Below are 24,984 nucleotides of genomic sequence, written 5' to 3' on the forward strand. Positions count from 1 at the left end.
AATTAGGTCAATTGCCAACAGGTCAGTAACATGACTGGGTATTAAAAGATAATTCCAGTGATGATGGGGAAGGGTTCACCACTCTGTTAAAGACTGCAAAGGCAGTCTGCAACAATTGAAGAATGATGTTTCTCAACGTAAAATTGCAAAGAGTTTTGGGATCTCATCATCTACGGTACATGATATCATTAAAAGAATCAGAGAATCTGAATAAAACTCTGTATACAAGGGACAAGCCCGAAAGCCAATATTGAATGGACGTGATTTTACCAAGATGGAGCAACATCAGTTAGCTGGTCGCAATTTAAATGATCCCCCCCAATAATGTTGTTTTGTAATATTTTTATTTTGAAACAAGAAGCCAAGCAAGCCTAGTTCAGCAGGCCCACAATAGAACGTGTTGCCATCTCAAGATTTGAACCCAAGTCACCCACGTGAAAGGCTGTGTTGTAAACCACAACACCATAGAGCTGTATGTTTGCTGATTGTCAGTATAGCCTCTTGTCTTTACTGACACCCGGAATCTGTATATCCTGAAAAAATCCTCTTTTGCCACTGGCCGTTTCAATAGTTAATTGGCCATTCGTGAATGACATTACCTCCACCACAAATAGCGTCTATGTATGCCGTTTGCCACTGACAGTTTTAACAGCGTATTAGCCAATAATAAGCTTTACCGGTATCTACTAACTTACTTGAATAGTCATAAGAAATGAGCAATTGCTAGCGAGTCTGCCAAAGCTATTTCATTTCATGGCATAAGAACATATTTTTTTCTTTCAATCGTGAATTACATTTATACAGTAACTATCAATTCAGGCAACGATAACTAACTTTTTCATCAAGTGAAAAGACGAGAAAATCATGGAATCTACCAGGAATAATTAATACATTTCGTTGCTCTCAATAGATTTGAACTTAGGTTTTCCCCATGTCTTTAACCACTATGCCACAGCATTACACGTTTCTGTAGTTGGTAGACTCTATTGAGGCTTGTGTTAAACAGACTAACGTTTCTTATTAAACAATCCAACTGGTCAATTAGTGCCACGCCAAGATAGACTGTTGATCTATCATCATGTAAATCAATCAGAGTCATTGAATATATATATGCCAAATAAATAGATGAATAGCATACTCCATCCATCCATCATCTTCCGCTTATCCGGGGCCGGGTCGCGGGGGCAGCAGTCTAAGCAGGAATGCCCAGACTTCCCTCTCCCCAGACACTTCCTCTAGCTCTTCCAGGGGGACACCGAGGCGTTCCCAGGCCAGCCGGGAGACATAGTCCCTCCAGCGTGTCCTAGGTCTTCCCCGGGGTCTCCTCCCGGTGGGACGGGACCGGAACACCTTCCCAGGAAGGCGTTCCGGAGGCATCCGAAACAGATGCCCAAGCCACCTCAGCTGACCCCTCTCGATGTGGAGGAGCAGCGGCTCTACTCTGAGCTCCTCCCGGGTGACCGAGCTTCTCACCCTATCTCTAAGGGATCGCCCAGCCACCCTGCGGAGAAAGCTCATTTCGGCCGCCTGTATCCGGGATCTTGTCCTTTCGGTCATGACCCAAAGCTCATGACCATAGGTGAGAGTAGGAACGTAGATTGACTGGTAAATCGAGAGCTTCGCCTTGCGGCTCAGCTCTTTCTTCACCATGACAGACCGATACATTGACTGCATTACTGCAGAAGCTGCACCGATCCGTCTGTCAATCTCCCGTTCCATCCTTCCCTTTCTCGTGAACAAGACCCCTAGATACTTAAACTCCTCCACTTGAGGCAGGCACTCTCCACCAACCTGAAGTGGGCAAGCCACCCTTTTCCGACTGAGGACCATGGCCTCGGATTTGGAGGTACTGATTTTCATCCCCACCGCTTCACACTCGGCTGCAAACTGTCCCAGTGCATGCTGAAGGTCCTGGTTAGAAGGGGCCAACACGACAACATCATCTGCAAAGAGCAGAGACGAAATTGTGTGGTCCCCAAACCTGACACCCTCCTGCCCCTGGCTGCGTCTAGAAATTCTGTCCATAAAAATTACGAACAGAACCAGCGACAAAGGGCAGCCCTGCCGGAGTCCAACATGCACTGGGAGCAAGTCTGACTTACTGCCGGCAATGCGGACCAAGCTCCTGCTTCAGTTGTACAGGGACCTGACAGCCCTTAGCAAAGGACCCAGGACCCCATATTCCCAAAGCACCCTCCACAAGATGCCGCGAGGGACACAGTCGAATGCCTTCTCCAAATCCACAAAACACATGTGGATTGGTTGGACAAACTCCCATGAATCCTCCAACACCCCGTAGAGGGTATAGAGCTGGTCCAGTGTTCCACGGCCCGGACGAAAACCACACTGTTCCTCCTGAATCCGAGGTTCTACTATCGGCCGTATTCTCCTCTCCAGAACCCTGGCATAGACTTTACTGGGGAGGCTGAGAAGTGTGATCCCCCTATAGTTGGAAAACACCCTCCGGTCCCCCTTCTTAAAAAGAGGGACCACCACCACGGTCTGCCATCCCAGAGGCACTGTCCCCGACCGCCACGCAATGTTGCACAGGCGTGTCAACCAAGACAGCCCCACAACATCCAGAGACTTGAGGTACTCAGGGCGGATCTCATCCTCGAAGTACTCCTTCCACCGCCCGATGACATCCTCAGTTGAGGTCAACAGCTGCCCACCTCTACTGTAAACAGCGTTGGTAGGGCACTGTTTCCCTCTCCTGAGGCGCCGGATGGTTTGCCAGAATCTCTTCGAGGCCAGCCGATAGTCCTTCTCCATGGCCTCACCGAACTCCTCCCAAGCCCGAGTTTTTGCCTCCACAACCACCCGGGCTGCAGCCCGCTTGGCCTGTCGGTACCCGTCAGCTGCCTCAGGAGTCCCACAAGCCAACCAGGCCTGATAGGACTCCTTCTTCAGCTTGACGGCATCCCTTACTTCCGGTGTCCACCACCGGGTTCGGGGATTGCCGCCTCAACAGGCACCGGAGACCTTACGGCCACAGCTCAGAGCGGCCGCTTCGACAATGGCGGTGGAGAACATGGTCCACTCGGACTCAATATCTCCAGCCTCCCTCGGGATCCAGTCGAAGCTCTGCCGGAGGTGGGAGTTAAAGATCTCTCTGACAGGAGACTCGGCCAAACGTTCCCAGCAGACCCTTACAGTACGCTTGGGCCTGCCGAGTCTGTCCAGCTTCCTCCCCCGCCATCGGATCCAACTCACCACCAGGTGGTGATCAGTTGACAGCTCCACCCCTCTCTTCAACCGAGTGTCCAAGACATACGGCCGCAGGTCAGATGAGACGACAACAAAGTCGATCATCGACCTGCTGCCTAGGGTGTCCTGGTGCCACGTGCACTGATGGACACCCTTATGCATGAACATGGTGTTCGTTATGGACAAACTGTGACTAGCACAGAAGTCCAATAACTGAACACCGCTCGGGTTCATATCAGGGGGGCCGTTCCTCCCAATCACGCCCCTCCAGGTGTCACTGTCGTTGCCCACGTGGGCGTTGAAGTCCCCCAGTAGAACAATAGAGTCCCCAGTCGGAGCACTTTCCAGCACCCCTCCCAGAGACTCCAAGAAGGTCGGGTATTCTGCACTGCCGTTCGGCCCGTAGGCACAAACAACAGTGAGAGACCTATCCCCGACCCGTAGGCGCAGGGAAACGACCCTCTCGTTCACCGGGGTAGACTCCAACACATGGCGGCAGAGCTGGGGAGCTATAAGCAAACCCACACCAGCCCACCGCCTCTCACCATGGGCAACTCCAGAGTGGTGAAGAGTCCATCGTCTCTCAAGGAGTGTGGTTCCAGAGCCCAAGCCGTGCGTAGAGGTGATCCCGACTACCCCTAATCGGAACCTCTGAATAGCATACTAAATAGCCAAATATTGTGTGACCTACAGTGAGGGATTTTTTTTTTTTTTATCCCCTGCTGATTTTGTACGTTTGCCCACTGACAAATACATTTTAATGGTACGTTAAAACCGTGAGAGACAGAATAACAACCAAAAAATCCAGATAAACACATGTCAAAAATGTTATTGAGTTAAATAAGTATTTGATCCCCTCTCAATCCTGTCTTTTATACAGATAACAAGCTGAGATTAGGACCACACTCTTAAATTATTTGCAAATGGAAGAAACACAAAATAACTCTCAGCCTCCATCGGTCTGGGGCTCCATGCAAGATCTCACCTTGTGGAGTTGCAATGATTATGAGAACAATGAGGAATCAGTCCAGAACTACACGGGAGGATCTTGTCAATGATTTCAAGGCAGCTAGGACCATAGTCACCAAGAAAATTATTGGTAACACACTACGAAGGACTGAAATCCTGCAGCGCCCGCAAGGTCCCCCTGCTCAAGAAAGCACTTCCGTCTGAAGTTTGCCAATGAACATCTGAATGATTCAGAGGAGAACTAGGTGAAAGTGTTGTGGTCAGATGAGACCAAAATCGAGCTCTTTGGCATCAACTCAACTTGCTGTGTTTGGAGGAGGAGTAATGCTGCCTATGACCCAAAGAACAGCATCCCCACCGTCAAACGTGGAGGTGGAAACATTATGCTTTGGGGGTGTTTTTCTGCTAAGGGGACAGGACAACTTCACAGCATCAAAGGGACGATGGACAGGGATGGCGTGTACTGTCAAATCTTGGGTGGGGCATTGAAAATGGGTCGTGGATGGGTATTTTTTCCCTCACTGTATATGATCTGTTGCCAAGAAAACAGTGAGCCTCCGCGTTTCCACCAAAAAGTACCCGGAACTTTAAGTACCAGGAACTGCTATTCAAGGAACCGAAGGGTTCCTTCAGCCCATTGTTGTGTGCATTTCCACTGCAGTCTGAAGACCCATGAAGATTAGGCTAATTAGTCCACTGACATATGAACCATATGCCCTTTCAAAGCAACGGACAGGCATCTTTATTATTTATGCAACACTGCAACACCACAGCAACCATGGAGGAGATTGAAGTTGTGTTGATGCTGATAAAAATGTATTGGTTTGCAAATGTGGTCATTGAGTCAACGGTGGAAAAGAGACAATCAGTATCAATCAACACAATTTATTTATGAAGCCCTTTCTACATCAGGAGTTGCTTTTACAAAACACCCGGCCTTAAAACCCAAGGAGCAAACAACAGTAGTGCTGAATTTCAGTGGCCGAAATATAGGAAGAAACCTAGAGAGGAACCAGGCTCAGAGGGGTGACCAGTCCTCTTCTGGCTATGCCGGGTGAACATTTTAAGAGTACAAATTGTAATAAGTAATAAATGCATGTGGTCTATTTAACGTAGTCCAGGTCGGAAGCATAATCAGATGGACAGGGACAACACGGGTAGGCAGACTTGTTCAAAAGTCTGCCTACCCTTAGTTCTAAATACCAGAGATGGGGACAAGTCACACATGGTCAAGTCCAAGCAAGTCTCAAGTCTTAACCATCAAGTCTCGAGTCAAGTCTCAAGTCACAGTTCAGATAAATCAAGCAAGTCAAGTCAAGTCAAGGGTTCACCCTAAGCAAGTCAAGTCGAGTCAAGTCCTTATAAGTTTCAAGTCAAGTCACAGTACTAAAGAGATGAACACACACACACTGTCCTCTGTTTCTGACGTGCGCTTGGTGCGAAGCTCGATTTCAAAATCAAATATTTTTCTCCTCCGCGGTACAATTTTTTGGGAGGACGAAGCGGAGGGATCTTGAATCAGCCTGAAGGGGTTGTATTCGCTATAACAACCGCCTCGCTGTACCTTATCCCGCTTATTACATGGCTACCTACCAAATAAATCTATAATTTGACACAAAATATTGATTTCAAAAGGAATTTATTGATTTAAAAACGATTGTATTGCTTCCTCTAAAGAAAATAGTCTGTTCCGTCTCTGGTTAGAATCCTGCTGCGTCCATAGCAACGCGCTGTTTTTCATGGCAACGGTCTGTTATCAAGAAATAACACGCATTCTGCACTGGAATTCAGCCAATCCATGTAATAAGGGCTAATAATAACAACCTTATAAACTAATTATTGTGACTGAAAAACTGCCTAATATAATTACGCTGTAATTATTCTTGTCTGTATGAGTAAAAAAAAAAAAAAACTCTTCGAAATGTTTAGGTGCTATTAATCACATCGGTGCCTCCATGTTAGCCTTTCATGCAGTAAAGTTAACTGTTATGGTGTTAGCACAATGCTTTTTAGTTTCCACACGCAATCCACAAACACTTGAAAATGCGCACATTTAATACAGACATTATAGCCTACGTCTAATAATATACATGCCTGCTCATTTTAAAATTTTAAAATTTTTTTTAAAAAAAAATGCTCATTTTAAAATTCAGGCTATGCCACTGTTATAGTCAAATTCCCTTACATCTATTTACCAGACGTATTCAGTAATGATAATGGTCACATTTCTAACAAGAAAAAAACAAAAAACATAATATGCAACCGCAAGGCCAAATTCTGACAAACAAAAGATTAATTAATTACATTAGTAACTTAATCGTTATAGATCTTAGTGAAACTGAATATAAAGAGATTACTTTCTTACCTTTCCTTGTGGTTCTTAAAATAACAAATTAAATTTGACGTTGTTGCTTATTTTGCATCTGGCAAATCTTTTTTTATTCACATGGTGTCACACCCTGATGTGTTTCACCTGTTGTTTTGTCCCCGCCCCTCACCAGGTGTTCCCGGTTCCCTATTAGCCCCGTGTATTTAAACCCTGTTCTCTGTTTGGCAGTTGCCAGATCGTCTTGTCCTGTACAGTCGTTTCCAGCGTTCTATGTGTTCATCAGCCAGTCTACCCGTCCTTCTATTCCCCGGTTACGACCCTTGCCTGTTTTCCGGATTACGAGCCTGCCTGCCCACTCCTGTACCTTCGACCATCCGAACGCCCGAGAACGAACACTGCCTGTCCCCCACCACGAGCCTGCCTGCCCTATCCTGTACCTTCGACCATCTGACCGCCCAACAACAAACCCTGCCTGTCCCCTACCACGAGCCTGCCTGCCCACTCCTGTACCTTCGACCATCTGAACGCCCGATAACGAACCCTGCCTGTCCACCACTACGAGCCTGCCCACTGCCTGGTTGTTCAATAAATACTTTGGACCGCCCTCCTCTGCCTCTGTGTCCGCATTTGGGTCCCCACCCGTTCATCGGTGTGATAGAACGATCTGGCCATGTCGGACCCAGCGGAGTTGGAACATCTACACAACGCAGTGGCCTGCCAAGGGGTCGTCGTGGGTCGACACGAGGAGGCACTCCACGGCATCGCTGAGGAACTCCGTGAGCAGAGAGTGCGCCAACAGGAGGCCAACGAATGCCTGCTGCGAAGGCTAGAGAGAATAACCCTGGCCCTGCCCGCACAGGTAGCTCCCCACCTGCCTCCGGCAGGGAAGCGGCACGCCGGCTCCTACGACTCCGGCAGGGCAACAGTAGCGTGCCGGATTACGCCATCAGATTCCGTACCCTGGCAGCGGAGTGTTCGTGGGGTTCTGAGGCGCTACTCGACACATTCTACAGCGGCTTGTGTGACCCCATCAAGGACGAGCTTGCTGCCCGAGATGTGCCCACGTGTTTGGATGGTCTCGTGTCCATGGCCACTCGAATAGGTAGCCGACTGCGGGAACGGGACCGGGAGAGAGGACACCGTCAACCAGCCCAGGCACTTCCGCATCCCGGCGGGCTGGACGGTGGAGCGTCACTGGGTCTGACGACACCACCCGAGTCCTTCCGAGACTCACCGAGGTTAACCGAAGCCCCTACACCTGAGCCCATGCAGTTGGGCAGGGCGCGTCTGACTCCGGAGGAGCGTCAACACCGAATGCTCAGTCACAGCTGTCTCTACTGCGGAGGGCAAGGACATTATGCCGCCAGCTGTCCGTTAAAAGGGACGGGCTCACCCGTAACAGCAGGGATACGGGTGAGTCAGACCAAGACACGGTGGGCACCCACTGCGCGCTTTCCTTTTCCTGCCACTGTTATCTGGGGTTCCCAAACCCTGAGTGTCAATGTTCTTGTTGATTCAGGGGCTGATGACTGTTTTATTGACACCTCCCTTCTTGCGCAGTTTGGCATCCCCTCAAGCCCCTTACCCCCACACATAGAGGCCACAGCCCTATTGGGCGGGTGTCTGAGATATCAGTTCCTGTTACCCTGACCCTATCTGGTAACCACAGTGAGGAGATCCAGTTCCTGCCCTTACGTTCCCCTAATGTTCCCATAGTGTTAGGCCACTCATGGCTCGTGAAACACAACCCCCACATTGACTGGACTACTGGCTCTGTTACAGGTTGGAGCCCCTTTTGTCTGGCACACTGTCTGAAGGCCGCTCCACAGGCTCTGACCAGGGCCGCCCCCCTGTCCACGGACATCGATCTGTCATCTGTCCCTGCTGACTACTGGGACTTAAAGGAGGTTTTTGACAAAGCCCGGGCCACCTCCCTACCACCACACCGGCCATATGACTGCGCCATAAACCTCCACCCAGGCACGTCGCCCCCCCGTGGACGCCTGTACTCCCTGTCCGGACCTGAAACAAAGGCCATGGAGGAGTATGTGGGGACTTCTCTCAGGGCCGGGATCATCCGACCATCTTCCTCTTCTGCTGGTGCTGGGTTTTTCTTTGTGGCCAAGAAGGATAAGACCCTGCGTCCCTGCATAGATTATCGGGGCCTGAATGACATCACGGTGAAGAACCGTTATCCACTCCCTCTGCTTGCCTCCGCGTTCGAGATGCTCCAGGGCGCCACCATCTTCTCGACGCTTGACCTCCGCAATGCCTACCACCTGGTACGGATCAGAGAGGGAGATGAGTGGAAGACGGCGTTCAACACCACTAGTGGCCACTATGAATACCTGGTAATGCCGTTTGGGCTGACCAACGCTCCGGCTGTCTTTCAGGCCCTGGTGAACGACGTGCTCCGGGACATGATTAACCGCTTTGTTTTCGTGTATCTGGATGACATTTTGATTTACTCCCGCTCTGCCCAGGAACACACCTCCCACGTCCGACAGGTCCTTCAGCGGTTATTGGAAAACCGCCTCTTCGTAAAAGCTGAGAAGTGCAAGTTCCACCGCTCCGTCATTCCTTTCCTGGGCTACATAGTGGCTGCGGGTAGCATCCGGATGGACCCCGGCAAGGTCCAAGCCGTCACCGATTGGCCACAGCCCTCTTCACGCCTGGACCTACAGCGCTTCCTTGGCTTTGCCAATTTCTATCGGAGGTTCATCCGGGGTTACAGTGAGTTGGCTGCCCCGCTCACCGCCTTGACCTCCACTAAAGTGGCCTTCCAATGGTCTCCCGCGGCATCCCGTGCCTTCGCGGCCCTCAAGCAGCGCTTCACCTCGGCCCCCATCCTGATTCACCCGGACCCGGCCCGGCAGTTTGTAGTGGAGGTGGACGCCTCCAGCGTCGGTGTAGGGGCCGTCCTGTCACAGAGATCGGACCAGGACCAGAAACTGCACCCCTGTGCTTACCTCTCCCGCCGCCTGACACCTGCTGAGGCCAACTACGACGTGGACAACAGGGAATTGCTTGCGGTCAAGGCTGCATTGGAGGAGTGGAGACATTGGCTGGAGGGGGCGGAACAGCCCTTTCTCGTTTGGACTGACCACAAGAACCTTGAGTATCTGCGCTCGGCCCGGAGGCTCAATTCCCGCCAAGCCAGATGGGCCCTGTTCTTTGCTCGCTTCCAATTCAACCTCTCCTATCGGCCTGGCTCAAAGAACACCAAACCGGACGCGCTCTCCCGCATGTTCGGACCTGCTGCGGACCACCAAGAGCCTGAGCGTATCCTTCCTGCCTCCTGTCTGGCTACGTCGTTGGTTTGGGGGGTGGAAGAGGCAGTACGGAACGCGCAACGGCTTAATCCGGATCCTGGGGGGGGGCCGCCGGGCCGCTTGTTTGTGCCTGACCATGTCCGGTCCAAAGTCCTGGAATGGGGCCACTCCTCGACACTTACCTGCCACCCCGGCGCCCGACGGACCTTGGCCTTCCTCCGTCAACGGTTCTGGTGGCCCACCATGGGGGTGGACGTCCCCGCTTTCGTATCCGCCTGCACGGTGTGTGCCCAAAACAAGACGTCACGCCAAGCCCCAGCCGGTCTCTTGCAACCGCTTCCGGTCCCTCGTCGCCCATGGTCACACATCTCCCTGGACTTCGTCACGGGCCTGCCTCTTTCCGACGGCAACACCGCTATCCTCACGGTGGTGGACCGGTTCACCAAAACGGCACACTTCATCCCCCTGCCCAAGCTGCCATCGGCCAAGGAGACGGCCCAACTGATGGTGCAACACGTCTTCCGAATCCACGGTCTGCCGGTTGACGTCGTCTCCGATCGGGGTCCTCAGTTCACTTCCCAGTTCTGGAGGGCTTTCTGCACCCTCATTGGTTCTTCCCTCAGTCTGTCCTCCGGTTTTCACCCCGAGTCAAACGGCCAATCGGAAAGGGCCAATCAGGACCTGGAGACGGTGCTGCGGTGTCTGGTTTCACACAACCCCGCCACATGGAGCCGGCAACTGGTATGGGTTGAGTATGCCCACAACACCCTACCCTCCTCCGCTACTGGGCTCTCCCCCTTCGAGTGCTCTCTGGGCTACCAGCCTCCGTTGTTCCCAGAGCAGGAGGAGGAGGTCGGGGTTCCATCCGCCCAGTTCTTCGTTCGGCGCTGTCGCCGGACATGGAAGCGGGCCCGTGCGGCCCTTCTGCGCACCAACGCCAGGTACCGTCGACAGGCCGACCGCCGCAGGACCCCAGCACCCCGCTACCGTGTTGGCCAGAGGGTGTGGTTGTCCGCCCGGGACCTGCCCCTTCGTGTGGAGAGCCGCAAGCTGTCTCCCCGCTTCATCGGGCCCTTTCAGATCTCTCGGGTCATCAGCCGTTCGGCTGTTCGCTTAGTGTTGCCCCGCTCCCTCCGTGTCCACCCGACCTTTCACGTGTCTCGTATCAAACCCGTCACTGACTGTCCTTTGTCTCCTCTCCCTAGGCCTGCTCCTCTCCCCCGTCTCGTGGACGGCCACCCAACCTTTTCTGTTCGGCGTCTCCTGGGGGTTCGGGCCCGGGGCCGGGGCTTCCAATACCTGGTTGACTGGGACGGCTACGGGCCGGAGGAGCGCTCCTGGGTGCCGGCTAGGGACATCCTCGACCCGGGCCTCATCGCTGACTTCCGTCGTCGGTGTCCCGGTCAGCCGGGTGTGCGCCCGGGTCGGCCGCCAGGTGGCGTCCGTAGGGGGGGGGGTTCTGTCACACCCTGATGTGTTTCACCTGTTGTTTTGTCCCCGCCCCTCACCAGGTGTTCCCGGTTCCCTATTAGCCCCGTGTATTTAAACCCTGTTCTCTGTTTGGCAGTTGCCAGATCGTCTTGTCCTGTACAGTCGTTTCCAGCATTCTATGTGTTCATCAGCCAGTCTACCCGTCCTTCTATTCCCCGGTTACGACCCTTGCCTGTTTTCCGGATTACGAGCCTGCCTGCCCACTCCTGTACCTTCGACCATCCGAACGCCCGAGAACGAACACTGCCTGTCCCCCACCACGAGCCTGCCTGCCCTATCCTGTACCTTCGACCATCTGACCGCCCGACAACAAACCCTGCCTGTCCCCTACCACGAGCCTGCCTGCCCACTCCTGTACCTTCGACCATCTGAACGCCCGATAACGAACCCTGCCTGTCCACCACTACGAGCCTGCCCACTGCCTGGTTGTTCAATAAATACTTTGGACCGCCCTCCTCTGCCTCTGTGTCCGCATTTGGGTCCCCACCCGTTCATCGGTGTGATACACGGTCCAGTTCAAAGTCCTTGTATCCAAACGATACTTTTTGTGGAGCTCGACTAACGTTACTGTCTGCCATGTTTGGCGCGGTTTGAAATGTGCAGCGTTAAAGGCGCATACGCTGATTAGTGCTGCTGATGTCACAACATATAAAATAACTTTATTGCTGTTTGTTTATTATAAGTTCAAGTCATTGTAGAGTCTTCCACTTCAAGTCAGGTCAAGTCTCAAGTAACTTGTTCTCAAGTCAAAGTCAAGTCAAGTCATTTTCATACTTTAATCAAGCAAGTCACAAGTCCTGAAAATTGTGACTTGAGTAAGACTGGAGTCAAGTCATGTGACTCGAGTCCCCCACCTCTGCTAAATACTGTGTATTGCCCCCTTCAGCATTAATGACAGTATGCAGTATTTTGTAAAAGTTGTCTGTGAAGCTGCCCATTCGACTTGGCAAAATTCCTCCAGTACATGCATAGTCTTTGGTCGTCTTGCATGAACCATACGTTTGAGATCTCCCCAGACTGGCTCGTTGATATTAAGGTCAGGAGACTTTGATGGCCACTCCAAGAACCTTCACTTTTTTCTGCTGTAACCACTGGAGGGTCAACTTGGCCTTGTGCTTAGGGTCATTGTTGTGCTGGAAAGTTCAAGAGCGTCCCATGCGCAGCTTTCCTGCAGAAGTATACAAATTGTCTGCCAGAAATTTCTGATAACATGCTGCATTCATCTTGCCATCAATTTTCTCAATATTCTCCATGCCTTTAGATGTCATACACAACCAAAACATATGTAAGCCACCACCATGCTTCACACCATGAAAAGGCACAGGTGTGGGAAATTAACTTTTAATTGCCATTTTCAATTGTGTGTCATCTTGTGTGTCTGTAACAATGCCAAACATTCAAGGGTATGTAAACTTTTGCTCAGGGCCATTTGGGTGATTTCTGTTTATTTAAAAGGAGCCAAACATCTGTGTGATAATACAGTTTTTTTCAATCGCTAACAAGCGCTTGCCCATACTTTAGATAATTTTTCTAAACTCTTAACACAGACTCACACCTACAAAACACAATTGGCCAAATTGTTCATTTTCTTCTCAAAAACACATTTTGTTAAATATATACTAACTCTTAATTTCAAAACAGAACATGTTTTTCTCTACACACACTAACTTTACCAAAACACTGGAAATCTGACTCAAAATGAAATAATTCTGTCAAAGAGTAACATTTGTTTTCACTTCACAAGGTACATGCAGTCAAACGAAGTACACCAGGTTTCAAAATTCTGGCTATTGTTAAAATTATAAAAACTGCATAGATTTTTATGTTTCAGGTAACATGCAATCCACCGTTTACACTAAATTTATTGGTTTGGAACTGTATGTGCACATGTACAGTAATGTTCACATTCAAACGCATTCCAGTAAAAAGCAAATCAGTTATTTCTTACAGTAACTGTTTACCAAAGAAGGTACAGTAGAACAGACAAGGTTTATTTTATTTTCAAGGTTTATTTACAAAATATCCATGAAACACAAGAGCATTCTGACCAAAAAAAAACAGCAAAAAGCCCAAATAAAAAGGGGGGGAACTAAAAATGGCACAAAATGTATGTATCTAATCCCTGCGATCTTCAGGGTTAGGCCACATGTTTTCGTCAACATCACATCTGATATCATCTAAGGCGATGCACCTGGGATAAAACCGCTTGGTATGTCGGATCCACCCTTGGCAATCTTGAACTGTGATATCCCTGCATCCAGCATCCATGGCTTCAAGTAGGGACATCTGGTCATGTGGCTGATGGTCATAAACCTTCCACCTCCATGCAGAAAAGAACTCCTCTATGGGGTTGAGGAAAGGTGAATAGGGTGGAAGGAAGAGACTCACCAGTACTGGGTGGACTTCAAACCATGCTGTTATTGCTTGTGAATGATGGAAAGCAACATTGTCCCAGGTAATTACAAAGGTCCTCATGTTTTCACCCTCCTGACCCTGCTCTGGTACCAGGCGCTGGTGGAGATCATTACAGTTTTTTACAATCGCTATGACAGTTTTTTCAATACATTTAACAAGTTTCCTAAACTCTTAACGCACCAACACACCTAAAACACACAATTGGCAAAACGGTTAATTTCATGCTCAAAATCACACATTGTAAACTAAACTCCAAAACTAATTTACAAAATACAATAATACACTAACACAATACACTATGTCTAACAAAACAGTTCAAACATGTTTCAAAATCAAATAATTATTCAAAACACTAACACATGTTCTCTTCCAACAGGAACATTTAGTCAATCATAACACAATGACAAAAAAAACACTATCATCAGCTGAAATTACAGAAACTGCATTATTTTATTTATCAGGTCTGCCCTTATACAATAGACAGTATATTGTATTGATCATAGATTGTGTTTTGCACTGCAGTTTCTTTTGATGCCTCTCTACATTTTTGTTTTGTTGGGTTTAGTAAATGCATGCATTTTGTTTCTTTTGCTGCAGAAATTCAATACAAAAAATGAATGACCATCTTAGGGTAGCTTTATAGAATGTACAGTTTATGAAAAAAAAAAGACAGAGACAGAATTGCTGCAGTAAAGACTTTATTTGTAAAAGGACATTGCTGCAAGATATACAAACAGAAAAAGCACTGGAATAATAATAACAAAAACAAAGTAATCTTCTAATCTGCATTTGGCCACATGTTCTCATCCTCTACCTTGCCCCACTCCTCTCCCTTGTCCTTGCCCCACTCCTCTCCCTTGTCCTTGCCCCACTCCTCTCCCTTGTCCTTGCCCCACTCCTCTCCCTTGTCCTTGCCCCACTCCTCTCCCTTGTCCTTGCCCCACTCCTCTCCCTTGTCCTTGCCCCACTCCTCTCCCTTGTCCTTGCCCCACTCCTCTCCCTTGTCCTTGCCCCACTCCTCTCCCTTGTCCTTGTCCCACTCCTCTCCCTTGTCCTTGTCCCACTCCTCTCCCTTGTCCTTGTCCCACTCCTCTCCCTTGTCCTTGTCCTTGTCCCACTCCTCTCCCTTGTCCTGGTACTTGTCTTCCTCTCCGTCGTGCAGGCATTTTTTTCTTTCTTTCTTTCTTTCTTTCTTTCTTTGTGTTGATCCATATTGTTCCTTTTCCACACAATATCAGCCCAAAGAGTACTCTTTTAGAACATATGATCATGCGATTGAAAGAACCTCAACACCTGAGTGTGCTTCCTAGATGGGAATCAGCTGTGATTTATATATTTGCATAACTTCAATAAGCTGTTTCTCATTAGCAATGGAATAAGATACAGGGAATATATTTGTGTTTCAATTCACAATATAAACAGCTGTTTACCTTGACTTTAGCCTGTAAGGTTAGGTTTAGAACATGGTGTTATCTGTTCTGACATACAGTGTGAAAGCATTTGTAGATTTGACTGTAAAATTACATTGTTTTGGTCTTGGTTGAGCTTGTGTGTAAAAGAAGTTCAAGCATTTTAAATTTGTGTTAACTGTATGCATTTTGTGTCAAAGCAACAAGAAATGTGTTAATTGTATAGCCTACAAAGATGGATGTTGTGCTAGCCGTGTTAAGAGTTTAGGAAACTTGTTAAATGTATTGAAAAAACTGTCATGGCGATTGTAAAAAACTGTAAGAAACGCAAGGAGGCGCTCAGTATTATAAGGTCCAACCTGGCATCCTGTGTTTGCCCCTCTCTGTCCTGGCACATCAACTGTGGCCCTTTTTCCAATTATATTTCGTCCACGGCGACGCCTTTTGGACAGATTGAATCCTGCCTCATCGATGTAAATGAATTCATGAGGGGCCTGGTTGGCTTCCAATTCCATAACTCTCTGAAACAAAGTTTAAGTCATGTCATTACTGTGTCTACCATAGTGTATTGTAACCTATTACTGTGTAGGTAACCTACTTGCAAAGTGCAAAGGTTATATAACTGGACATTGAATTGAATATACACTATACCTGGACATATTGTCGTCGTAGCTCCTTGACTCTCTCACTGTTCCTTTCAAAGGGAACAGTGTAGAGCTGCTTCATCCGCACTCGGTGTTTGGACAATGTCCGCGTAATGGTTGTGAGACTGATGCTTTCTATATTGGCAAATATCTCATGGTCCTCCACAATTCTAGTTTTGATTTCATGCAGTTTAATTGCATTATTTGCAACAACCATTTCTACAATGGCAAGCTCTTGATCATTATTGAGGAGCTTTCCTCTTCCCCCAGAGGGTGGAAGACGTTGCATTCTGTAGAGAAAAATAAAAATATCAACATATGCATTACTGTATGACCTTATTGACATGTCAAATGAGAATAGAAACAAACCATGTAAAATGCAATACTTACCTGTTGGTTTGTTGAAAGATGCGAATAATGGAGGCAACCGTTGACCGACTCAAATTGGGTTGGACTCTTTTACCAGCCTCTCTTAGTGAGAGACCGTGGTTGATTACATGGTCAATGATAGTGGCACGAATTTCATCACTGACTACTGTTCTTGCAGCCCTTGGAATGCCACCACCACGCATTCTTACACCTCTACCTTGCCCTCTCCTTGGGCCTGCACCTGCACCTCTCACTGCTCCTCTCACTGCTCCTCTCACTGCACCTCCACCTCTCACTGCACCTCTTACTGCCCCTCTCACTGCACCTCTTACTGCTCCTCTCACTGCACCTCTTACTGCTCCTCTCACTGCACCTCTTACTGCACCTCCACCTCTCACTGCACCTCCTTCTGCATCTCTCACTGGACCTGGTCTTCTCCCTGGGCCCCTTGCTCTTCCTCTTCCTCGTCCAGACATTACAATGTTTGTCTTTTTCTGTTACTGTTTCCAAAAACATCACTCCTTAAAGTCCTCCTTTTATAGTAATAGAAAAAATAAGCCCCTGCCACTGAGTCTAAGCCAGACTGGAATCAGCTGTGGTTGGCCCAATTCACCAAACATAAATCAGCTGTGTCAATTATTCAATTGTTTGTTTATTATCAGCTGAGATATATTTTTGATATATTTTGTTTTTGAACTGATATCATTTCAGAAGCAGAGGTTTTTATACTGTATTTAAGGTTTGGAATATTGTTTTTGCTATTGTGGGATGTTGTGTGTTAACATTTGTAAATACTACAAAAACAATCCATAATTTTGTTGGGAGGTATAGCTTGTCTGTTAAGAAAATGTAAGCATTGTGGAAATGTGTTCACTGACTGCATATTGTGTGAAAACGACATTAAATGTGTGAATGGTATGGCCACAAAAGACCGATGCTGTGCTAATTGTGTTTAGAGTTTTGAAAATGTGACTACTGTTTGGACAAACGCTTGTTAGCGACTGAAAAAAACTGTAAATATCCTTAAATAAAAGACAGGTTTTTTGCATGATCATTTATATTTTCAAAATCAATGCCATAATTTCACAATTTCCAGGGTATGAAAACTTATGAGCACAACTGTATTAGCTCTAAATCAATGTATACTTTGGTCACTGACCTTCCTTATATATTTGCTATTTTTCCTTCTTCTTTATTTTCTCATTTTAAACTGCAGTTTTCCAATAGCTCAAAAACTATATGGGCTAGAGATGTACAGAAAAGTTTGCTATGTTCCTTTACCTGTCCTTACAAAAGTACACCTCTCATCCCATTATTTATCTTATTTTTTGTAAAAATTATTAAACGTTATTACAATTCTTAACATAGAGATGCGTTTTACAATAAGTTCCTATCCAGCTGACATGTACCTCTAAAAGCAGTTGTATATCCATCTATGCAATACTTTATTAAAATCTCTTAATCCATATGGGATGGAGATCTACAAACAAGTGCGGTGTGTTCCTGTACTTATGCTCTCAAAGGTACACATATTTTTTTAAAGACAATTCTCTGTATTTTATATAAAAGATATATGTATCATCCATCCATCCATCTTCTTCCGCTTATCCGGGGTCGGGTCGCGGGGGCAGCAGTCTAAGCAGGGATGCCCAGACTTCCCTCTCCCCAGACACTTCCTCTAGCTCTTCCGGGGGGACACCGAGGCGTTCCCAGGCCAGCCGGGAGACATATATATATATATATCCATATAGATATATGTATCAATACAAATCTATTACCAAACATGACTTACCAGCATTTTTACTTTTTTAATAACTTCCTATATGAAGAAGTACCTCTGAAACCACATTTATTTTGGTCACTGACCTTCCTTCTCCAGAGTACAATCCGTGGATTTGCCTTTTTTTATTTTGGTTATTTTCACAGCTTTTGTCCTTCTTTACAGCTATTTTTTAATAGCTATCTATCCATATGAGCTTGAGATCTACAAACAAGTGTTGGGTCTTCCGGTAACTCTCTTCTGAAAGATACACCTATTCTTACTTCTTACTTGTATATGATTTTTTAAATAATAGCATTATTATATCTCTATTACCTAATTAACATAAACTTTTTTTAATAGTGTCCTGTCCGGATAACATGTACCTCTAAAACCAGTTGCATTTTGGTCATTGACTTTCCTTTTCACGAGTACACTGATTTTTTTCAATGTTGGTGAATTAACAAGAATCTATCTTTCTATACAGCTCTTTTTTAATAGCTCACGACCCATATGAGCTAGAGATCTACGAATAAGTGTGGGAAGTTCCTTTATATCTGTTCTGAAATGTCCACCTCTTAATGTTTCAAAATGTATTATCATGATTTTTTTATTTCATGTATTATTACTCCATTATTACTCCATTACCTTATTTACAAACTTTTTTAATAGCTTCTAATCCAGATCACCTGTACCTCTAAAACCACTTGCATTTTGTTGACTGACCATCCTTGTCAAGAGTACACCTTTTAGATTTTCCATTTTCAATCTCAGTGAATTTACTGAAATGTTTCTTTCTAAACAACTCTTTTTTTAATAGCTCACTCTCCATATGAGCTGGAGATCTACAAACAAGTGTGGCGTGTTCTTTTCCCTCTACTCTCAAAGGTACATCTTTTAATTTTTATACTTATGTTTGTGCATTGTTTACATAACACATCTATATTTTTTATTTTGAACTGTGGCCATTTTTACATGTAATGAACACTCGGACCAAGGAATGAGGTTCCAATCGCGGAACGCAACCGTCGTTTTATTATACGGCACAAAAGGACTGAGGCAAAAATCACACAGAGAAGGACGGACAGGAGTTCGGTAACAGGTTGACAATCCGAGAGGGCGACGGTACAGGTACGGGCAGGCTTGACAGAATAATCCACGAGGCAGGCAGGTCAGAAGGCAGGCTACTAGACACGGAAAACAGACGGGAGCAGGGCAAGGGGAAAGGATAACAACAGGTAGGAACAAACTTAGTTGGCTAGTCACTATGCAAAGGCTTGGCACATCCACAACAAACAATACCCCACAACCGAGTAGCGCTGGAGGACTGGCTTATGTAGGAGGAGATAATGAGAAGCAGGTGTCAGTATTCAGGTGTGACCTTGACTGGGAGCTGCGTTCAGGTCCACTATGCCGTGAGGGCGCAGTGGTGCTGGGGCGTTGCGGGGACCTAACATACAATAGCAATAAATGATTGACTTAACTGTAATGTTGTTATTTATGTTTAAATGTTCTTGTTCTATTTTACATAAAAAGAAGAAGATTTGGATGATGAGTGAGGCATTTGACAGGTCCTGGCTGGGGGCCTCTGGGCATCTCTATGTGCCTAGCGACTACAGCCAGGGCCTTTAGGCACCCACGTTGAATCTAATTGGGGACCCCATTTAAGTTTCCCTTTTTGCTCTTCGTGTTGTGGATCATTGTTTGTGCTAGTTGTGTTGTGCCTCAGTTCGCGGTTTGCCTCTCCTTTTATTGTTTTGTTGTTACAATTAAAAGGATGTTACCCTACTATGCCTCTGTTCCTCGTGTCCTGCCTTCCTTCAACGGTGACAGCATGTTCCCATTCCCATTAAAAAAAAAAAATTATGTTATTGTGTAGACAACATAATAATAGAATCCACCAAAGGTAGCTGTAGTGTCAACATTTATTGAATAGAAAAGCAATTGGAGAATTAGGTATGTATCCCTACTGCAGTCAGAATAACTTGGAATTAAACATAGACAAAATAGTGGAGGTGGATATTGACATCAGAAAATTTCACAAATCCCCCTCTTCAGATTGATGGGTCATTTCTTACAGCTAAATTAGATAAAGTTCCTGTGAGAGGACAACATTGCAAGAGATGTGGCATCTGAAAACAAAATTGGAATGTTAGCTATTAAAAATGTCAGTCAATACCGACTTGACTCTATACATCAATCACAGAGTCCATTCTCATTTTCCTCCATAAACATCTGGATTGGGTCTGTATCTGCCCACTGCAGAGGTAAACTGCAACACTTTGTAGTGTCCACAGTAAGGGTCCTCAGATTCCACCTGCCTTCCATCAAGGCCTCTTGATAAAATCAACAAAATTGCAAATGGAATAATATCATCATCAATAAAATGATTTAGGCTTAGCCTATTTGTGTTTTATATTTTTTTAGTATAGACAATTTTAGATATTTTTTTTGTTGTAAATGTGGAGAAATAAAATGAAATTTGACACGAAGAAAATGTCTAAACAATGATTTCTGCCGAATGCACTTTTTAGACGGTCCCTTAGCCTCATCTACGTAATATTCCTACATGAAAGTAACTTAAAATCGTTTTTTTAAAACGGAACGAACTCGACAAAACTGCACCGTCCAAAATTCATTGTAATATAAACGTGGGACATTTCCTTCGTGGTAACATTTCCTTCATGAAAGCTAAAGGAGTCTCTATTCTCGAAAGCTATTACGTGGAGAAGAGGATCCTGCGTAACTACGTCACAGAGTCGTTTATTCCAAGGATATCCACCGACAATAAACGATTCCGTGCGTGCCATTCCTCGTCTTCATTTGTGGGTTTTCTCTAAATGGACCGTTTGTTCATTTGCCTCAAGTGTTGCTCACCGAGTGCTGACCACCTTTTGGGATGTAAATACAGAACAGGACGCCCGGATAGCATTGGAGCTGTAACAATTATTCTAAATTACATGGGAAGCGACGGCATGTAAATCGGCGTTGTAATACATTGCATTCAGCTGGAATAAGCACTTTTGGGCAAATGCTTTACGATCTCAAGGTTTGCCATGGTTTTATGATTGATAAAAACAAATACTATTTTGCCATACCTGATAATTCAGTCGACCTTTCAGGGCAGTGCTGTGTTGACATATCCAAATATTGAGCTGTTAGGGAAATCAGGTGACATGATTTGTGTATGCTATCTTAAATGCCATGAATTCGAAAAAAGGTATTTTTTGTAACCCTAACCCTATATCCTTTATATATTTAATGTTCAGTACAGTTTTATGAATATCAGAAGGCATTTGAATAAGGCAACACAATTTCATTGATAGTGCTGAATCATATGAGTCCATCTGAATGTAGCAAATATAAATCCATCATACTGGAATGTAGAGTTAACGCAAAATTGCGCCATAAATGCTGCTTGTCAAAGGCGATTGGCAACAAAAAAGAAATATCTATTGTGGCATTATATGGTTGATCTGTCTGTGGAACCTTTATTCCACAGTGGCCATACTCACTTGACCATCCTCTGTAGGATTTTACTCAGCGTTCATGTTGCAAATTCTTTGGAATAGAGGAGATCTGAGTTTGAGGTTCAGTTACAGTTCAGTCAAACACAACTGTCTAGCAGTCTGACAAAGAATGGCTGACAAGACTGCTCCACGTTGTCAACTGAGGTTGGAATGGATTCATGGATACCGGGGTCATCAGTGCCGTAACAACTTGTATTACACTGCCGGGAAGGAAATTGTTTATTTTGTTGCTGGAGTTGGTGTGGTTTACAACACCAGAGAACACACTCAGAAATTCTTTTTGGGACACAATGATGACATTATCAGGTAAGTCGTCAATCCCAACCCTGATGTGAACCATAACATCTGCACAGTAAAGTTTAACACGTGATTCAACTTGAACAGTTGTCTTGTTGAATCATCTGTGCCAGTTCATGCTAAAACAAATATGTGAAACGTTTGGGGGATATTAATTAACATAACATTTTATTTGTGAAATGCTTTGTCCAACCGAGTTCAGGTAGGTTTGCTGAACAGATTAAATGAGATAAGAAAATGCTTAGCCTCTCTCAGGGGCACCACTTTTGGAGGGGAGAGCAATAAGATGGACAAATAAGAAAAACAATGTCTTGGTTACTACTTTTTCATTTCTGACACTACTTCCCTGTAAATTTCATAACATGGCATACGTTATCGTGTTTTTTAATTCTTGGGACATGCCATTGTGTCCATTTTGCTAATTGTCAATTACATTTCTCTACTATGACTGAATGTTTGCATACCAGGAGTGTGTAGATAGAGTGTAAAACAAAGTTTGGTAATTTTCTGCCACTTATAATACCTTGGCTGGATGTACTAATGTTCAACCTGTAGCTAGTCTCACCCAATTAACTACTTCAAAATGGTGAAAGCCATGTCCATGCTATTTTTCTCAACGCCAGATTTCATTTATGTTCACCAAGTCCATGCATTTGAAAATATCATTCAGCAAGTTATTTTATTTTTTGCATTGTACATCTTTTCCCCATACCATTGCATATGCATACAATATTTTCAACTTTTGCATTGCGTTTGTCATGTATTGACTATACAGAAGTAATTGTTATATACACAAATGTGTTCATTATGACTTATGAAATAAAACAACTCTAGACAGAGGAAGATTGGAAAAAAGGGTTATGGACAGACAAATTTAAGGATGAGGTGTTTGTATGACAAAGAAGAAACTTTGTGAGATGCAGACCAAATGAAAAGATGCTGGGAGTGCTTGATGCCATCTGTCAAGCATGGTGGAGGCCAATGTCATGGTTTGGGGGTTATTTGGTGGTTGTAAAGTGGAAGATTTATACAGGGTAAAAGAGATCTTGAAGTGGGCTATCACTCGATTTTGCAAAGCCACTGTATTGGAGCCCATTTCCTCCTATAACAATGACCCAAAGCACAGCTCCAAACGGCAGAACTATTTAGGGAAGCAGTCAGCACAGTGGCCAGCACAGTTACCTTATCTCAACCCTATGGAGCTGTTCTGGGAGCAGCTTGACTGTATGGTATGTAAGAGGTGCCCATTAAGCCAATCCAACTTGTGGGAGGTGCTTGAGGAAGCATGGGGTGGACTCTTTTCAGATTAACTCAACCACTAGAATGCCAAAGATCTGCAAGGCTCTAATTACTGCAAATGGAGGATTTTTTGATGAAAGCAAAGTTTGAAGGATACAGTTATTTCAATGAATTCATTTTGCTGTATTTCCTATTCCAACTAATTTCATGTATGTTTTCCTGGAAAACGAGGACATTTCTAAGTGACTCCAAACGTTTGAACGGTTGTGTAGGTCAAATGCTATGATATTGATGGCAAGGCATGTGTAGTACAGTTGTGCTCAAAAGTTTGAATACCCTTGGAGAATTGGTAATATATGTACCATTTGTGAAGAAAACATGAGTGAGCAGGTGAAACATGTCTTTTATTTCTTATGGGATTCACATTCAACTGTACATCATAACAGAATGGCACAATAATAAAACAAAATATGGCAACAATGAATTTTTTTTACTGACCCCTGTTCAAATGTCTGCATACCCTTAGTTTTTAATACTGTGTATTGCCCCCTTTAGCATCAATGACAGTGTGCAGTCTTTTGTAATAGTTGTCTATGAGGTAACGAATTCTTGCAGGTGGTATAGTTGCCCATTCGTCTTGGCAAAATGCCTCCAGGTCATGCAAAGTCTTTGGTCGTCTTGCATGAACCGCACGTTTGAGATCTCCCCAGAGTGGCTTGATGATATTAAGGTCAGGAGACTTTTCTGCTGTAACCACTAGAGTGTCAACTTGGCCTTGTGCTTAGGGTCATTGTCGTACTGGAAAGTCCAAGAGTGTCCCATGCGCACCTTTTGTGCAGAAGAATGCAAATTGTCTGCCAGTATTTTCTGATGACATGCTGCATTCATCTTGCCATCAATTTTCACCAGATTCACCATGCCTTTAGAGCTCACACACCCGCAAAACATCAGTGAGCCAACACCATGCTTCACATTGGGGATGGTATTCTGTTCACTATAGGCCTTGTTGACCCCTCTCCAAACATAGCGCTTATTTTACCTGTTGGTCTTTCTTTATATCCCGAACAATTCTTCTGGCAGTTTTGGCTGAAATCTTTCTTGGCTTGGTATCAAGAGATCCCCAAATATTCCACTTCTTAATAAGTGATTGAACAGTATTGACTGGCATTTGCAAGGCTTTGGATAACTTTTTATATCCTTTAGCATATTTTTTAGGTCTTTTGACAGTTATTTTCTGCTCCCCATGGCTCAGTATCTAGCCTGCCCAGTGCATCCACGCGAGAGCTAACAAACTCATTGACTATTTATACACAGACATTAATTGCATTTAAAAAGCCACAGGTGTGGGAAATTCACCTTTAATTGCCATTTTCACCTGTGTGTGTCACTATGTGTCTGTAACGAGGCCAAACAATCAAGGGTATGTAAACTTTTGATAATGGCCATTTGGGTGATTTCTGTTATCATTATGATTTCAAAGGAGCCAAACAACTATGTGACAATAAATGGCTTCATATGATCACGATCCTTAAATAAAAGACCGTTTTTTTTGCATGATCAGTTGTATTTTCAAAATCAATGCCAACATGTCATAATTTCTGCCTGGGTATGCAAACGTTTGAGCACAACTGTATATCTGAAGTGCCAACCAATCATCTCCCACAAAACATTTCTTGACCTTTTAATTGACTAAATAGATAAATTATCCAATCTATAGATGGAACAGCTTAAAAAATTGCCAATTAGTAAAAGAGCAACACATATGCACCAGAACTCATCCAGTTCTCATTAGGTTGCCATTTTCAGTGGCTTAGATAGTGGCGGTAGCCTTAACACTATGCTGATCATGCCTTTGTTGCCTCTGTTTATGGCGCCACCCATAGCAGATGTTTGATTAGCTAAAATATTATTAATGATAAATAGTTTACTCAGTAACATCGTCCTCACTTCAAAGGATTATTCTTACTAAAGCCAATATATAATGGTAGAGATCACAGGTTCAGAAGCACTGTGTGTAGTACCCTGGAGACTAGTTTAGTTGGAGCTAATCAGGT

General features: G+C 45.2%; 1 protein-coding gene across 10 annotated transcripts in view; it reads left to right on the forward strand.

Annotated features, from left to right (window-relative positions):
- The first annotated feature begins 20,648 nt into the window (after nt 1–20,648).
- Nucleotides 20,649–24,984, forward strand: part of LOC105030787 (echinoderm microtubule-associated protein-like 6) — a 200,103-nt gene continuing 195,767 nt past the window's right edge. For all 10 annotated transcript variants that reach the window (XR_004576137.1, XR_004576136.1, XR_004576135.1 and 7 more), the window contains exon 1: nt 20,649–21,700. Coding sequence is in view for 7 of the 10 variants with exons in the window: in XM_034294192.1 (XP_034150083.1) it covers nt 21,504–21,700 (197 nt within the window). In the remaining 3 variants the exon portion in view is untranslated. The remainder of the gene's footprint in view (nt 21,701–24,984) is intronic.

Source organism: Esox lucius, chromosome 9, assembly GCF_011004845.1.
Source record: "Esox lucius isolate fEsoLuc1 chromosome 9, fEsoLuc1.pri, whole genome shotgun sequence".
Taxonomy (NCBI): Eukaryota; Metazoa; Chordata; class Actinopteri; order Esociformes; family Esocidae; genus Esox; species Esox lucius.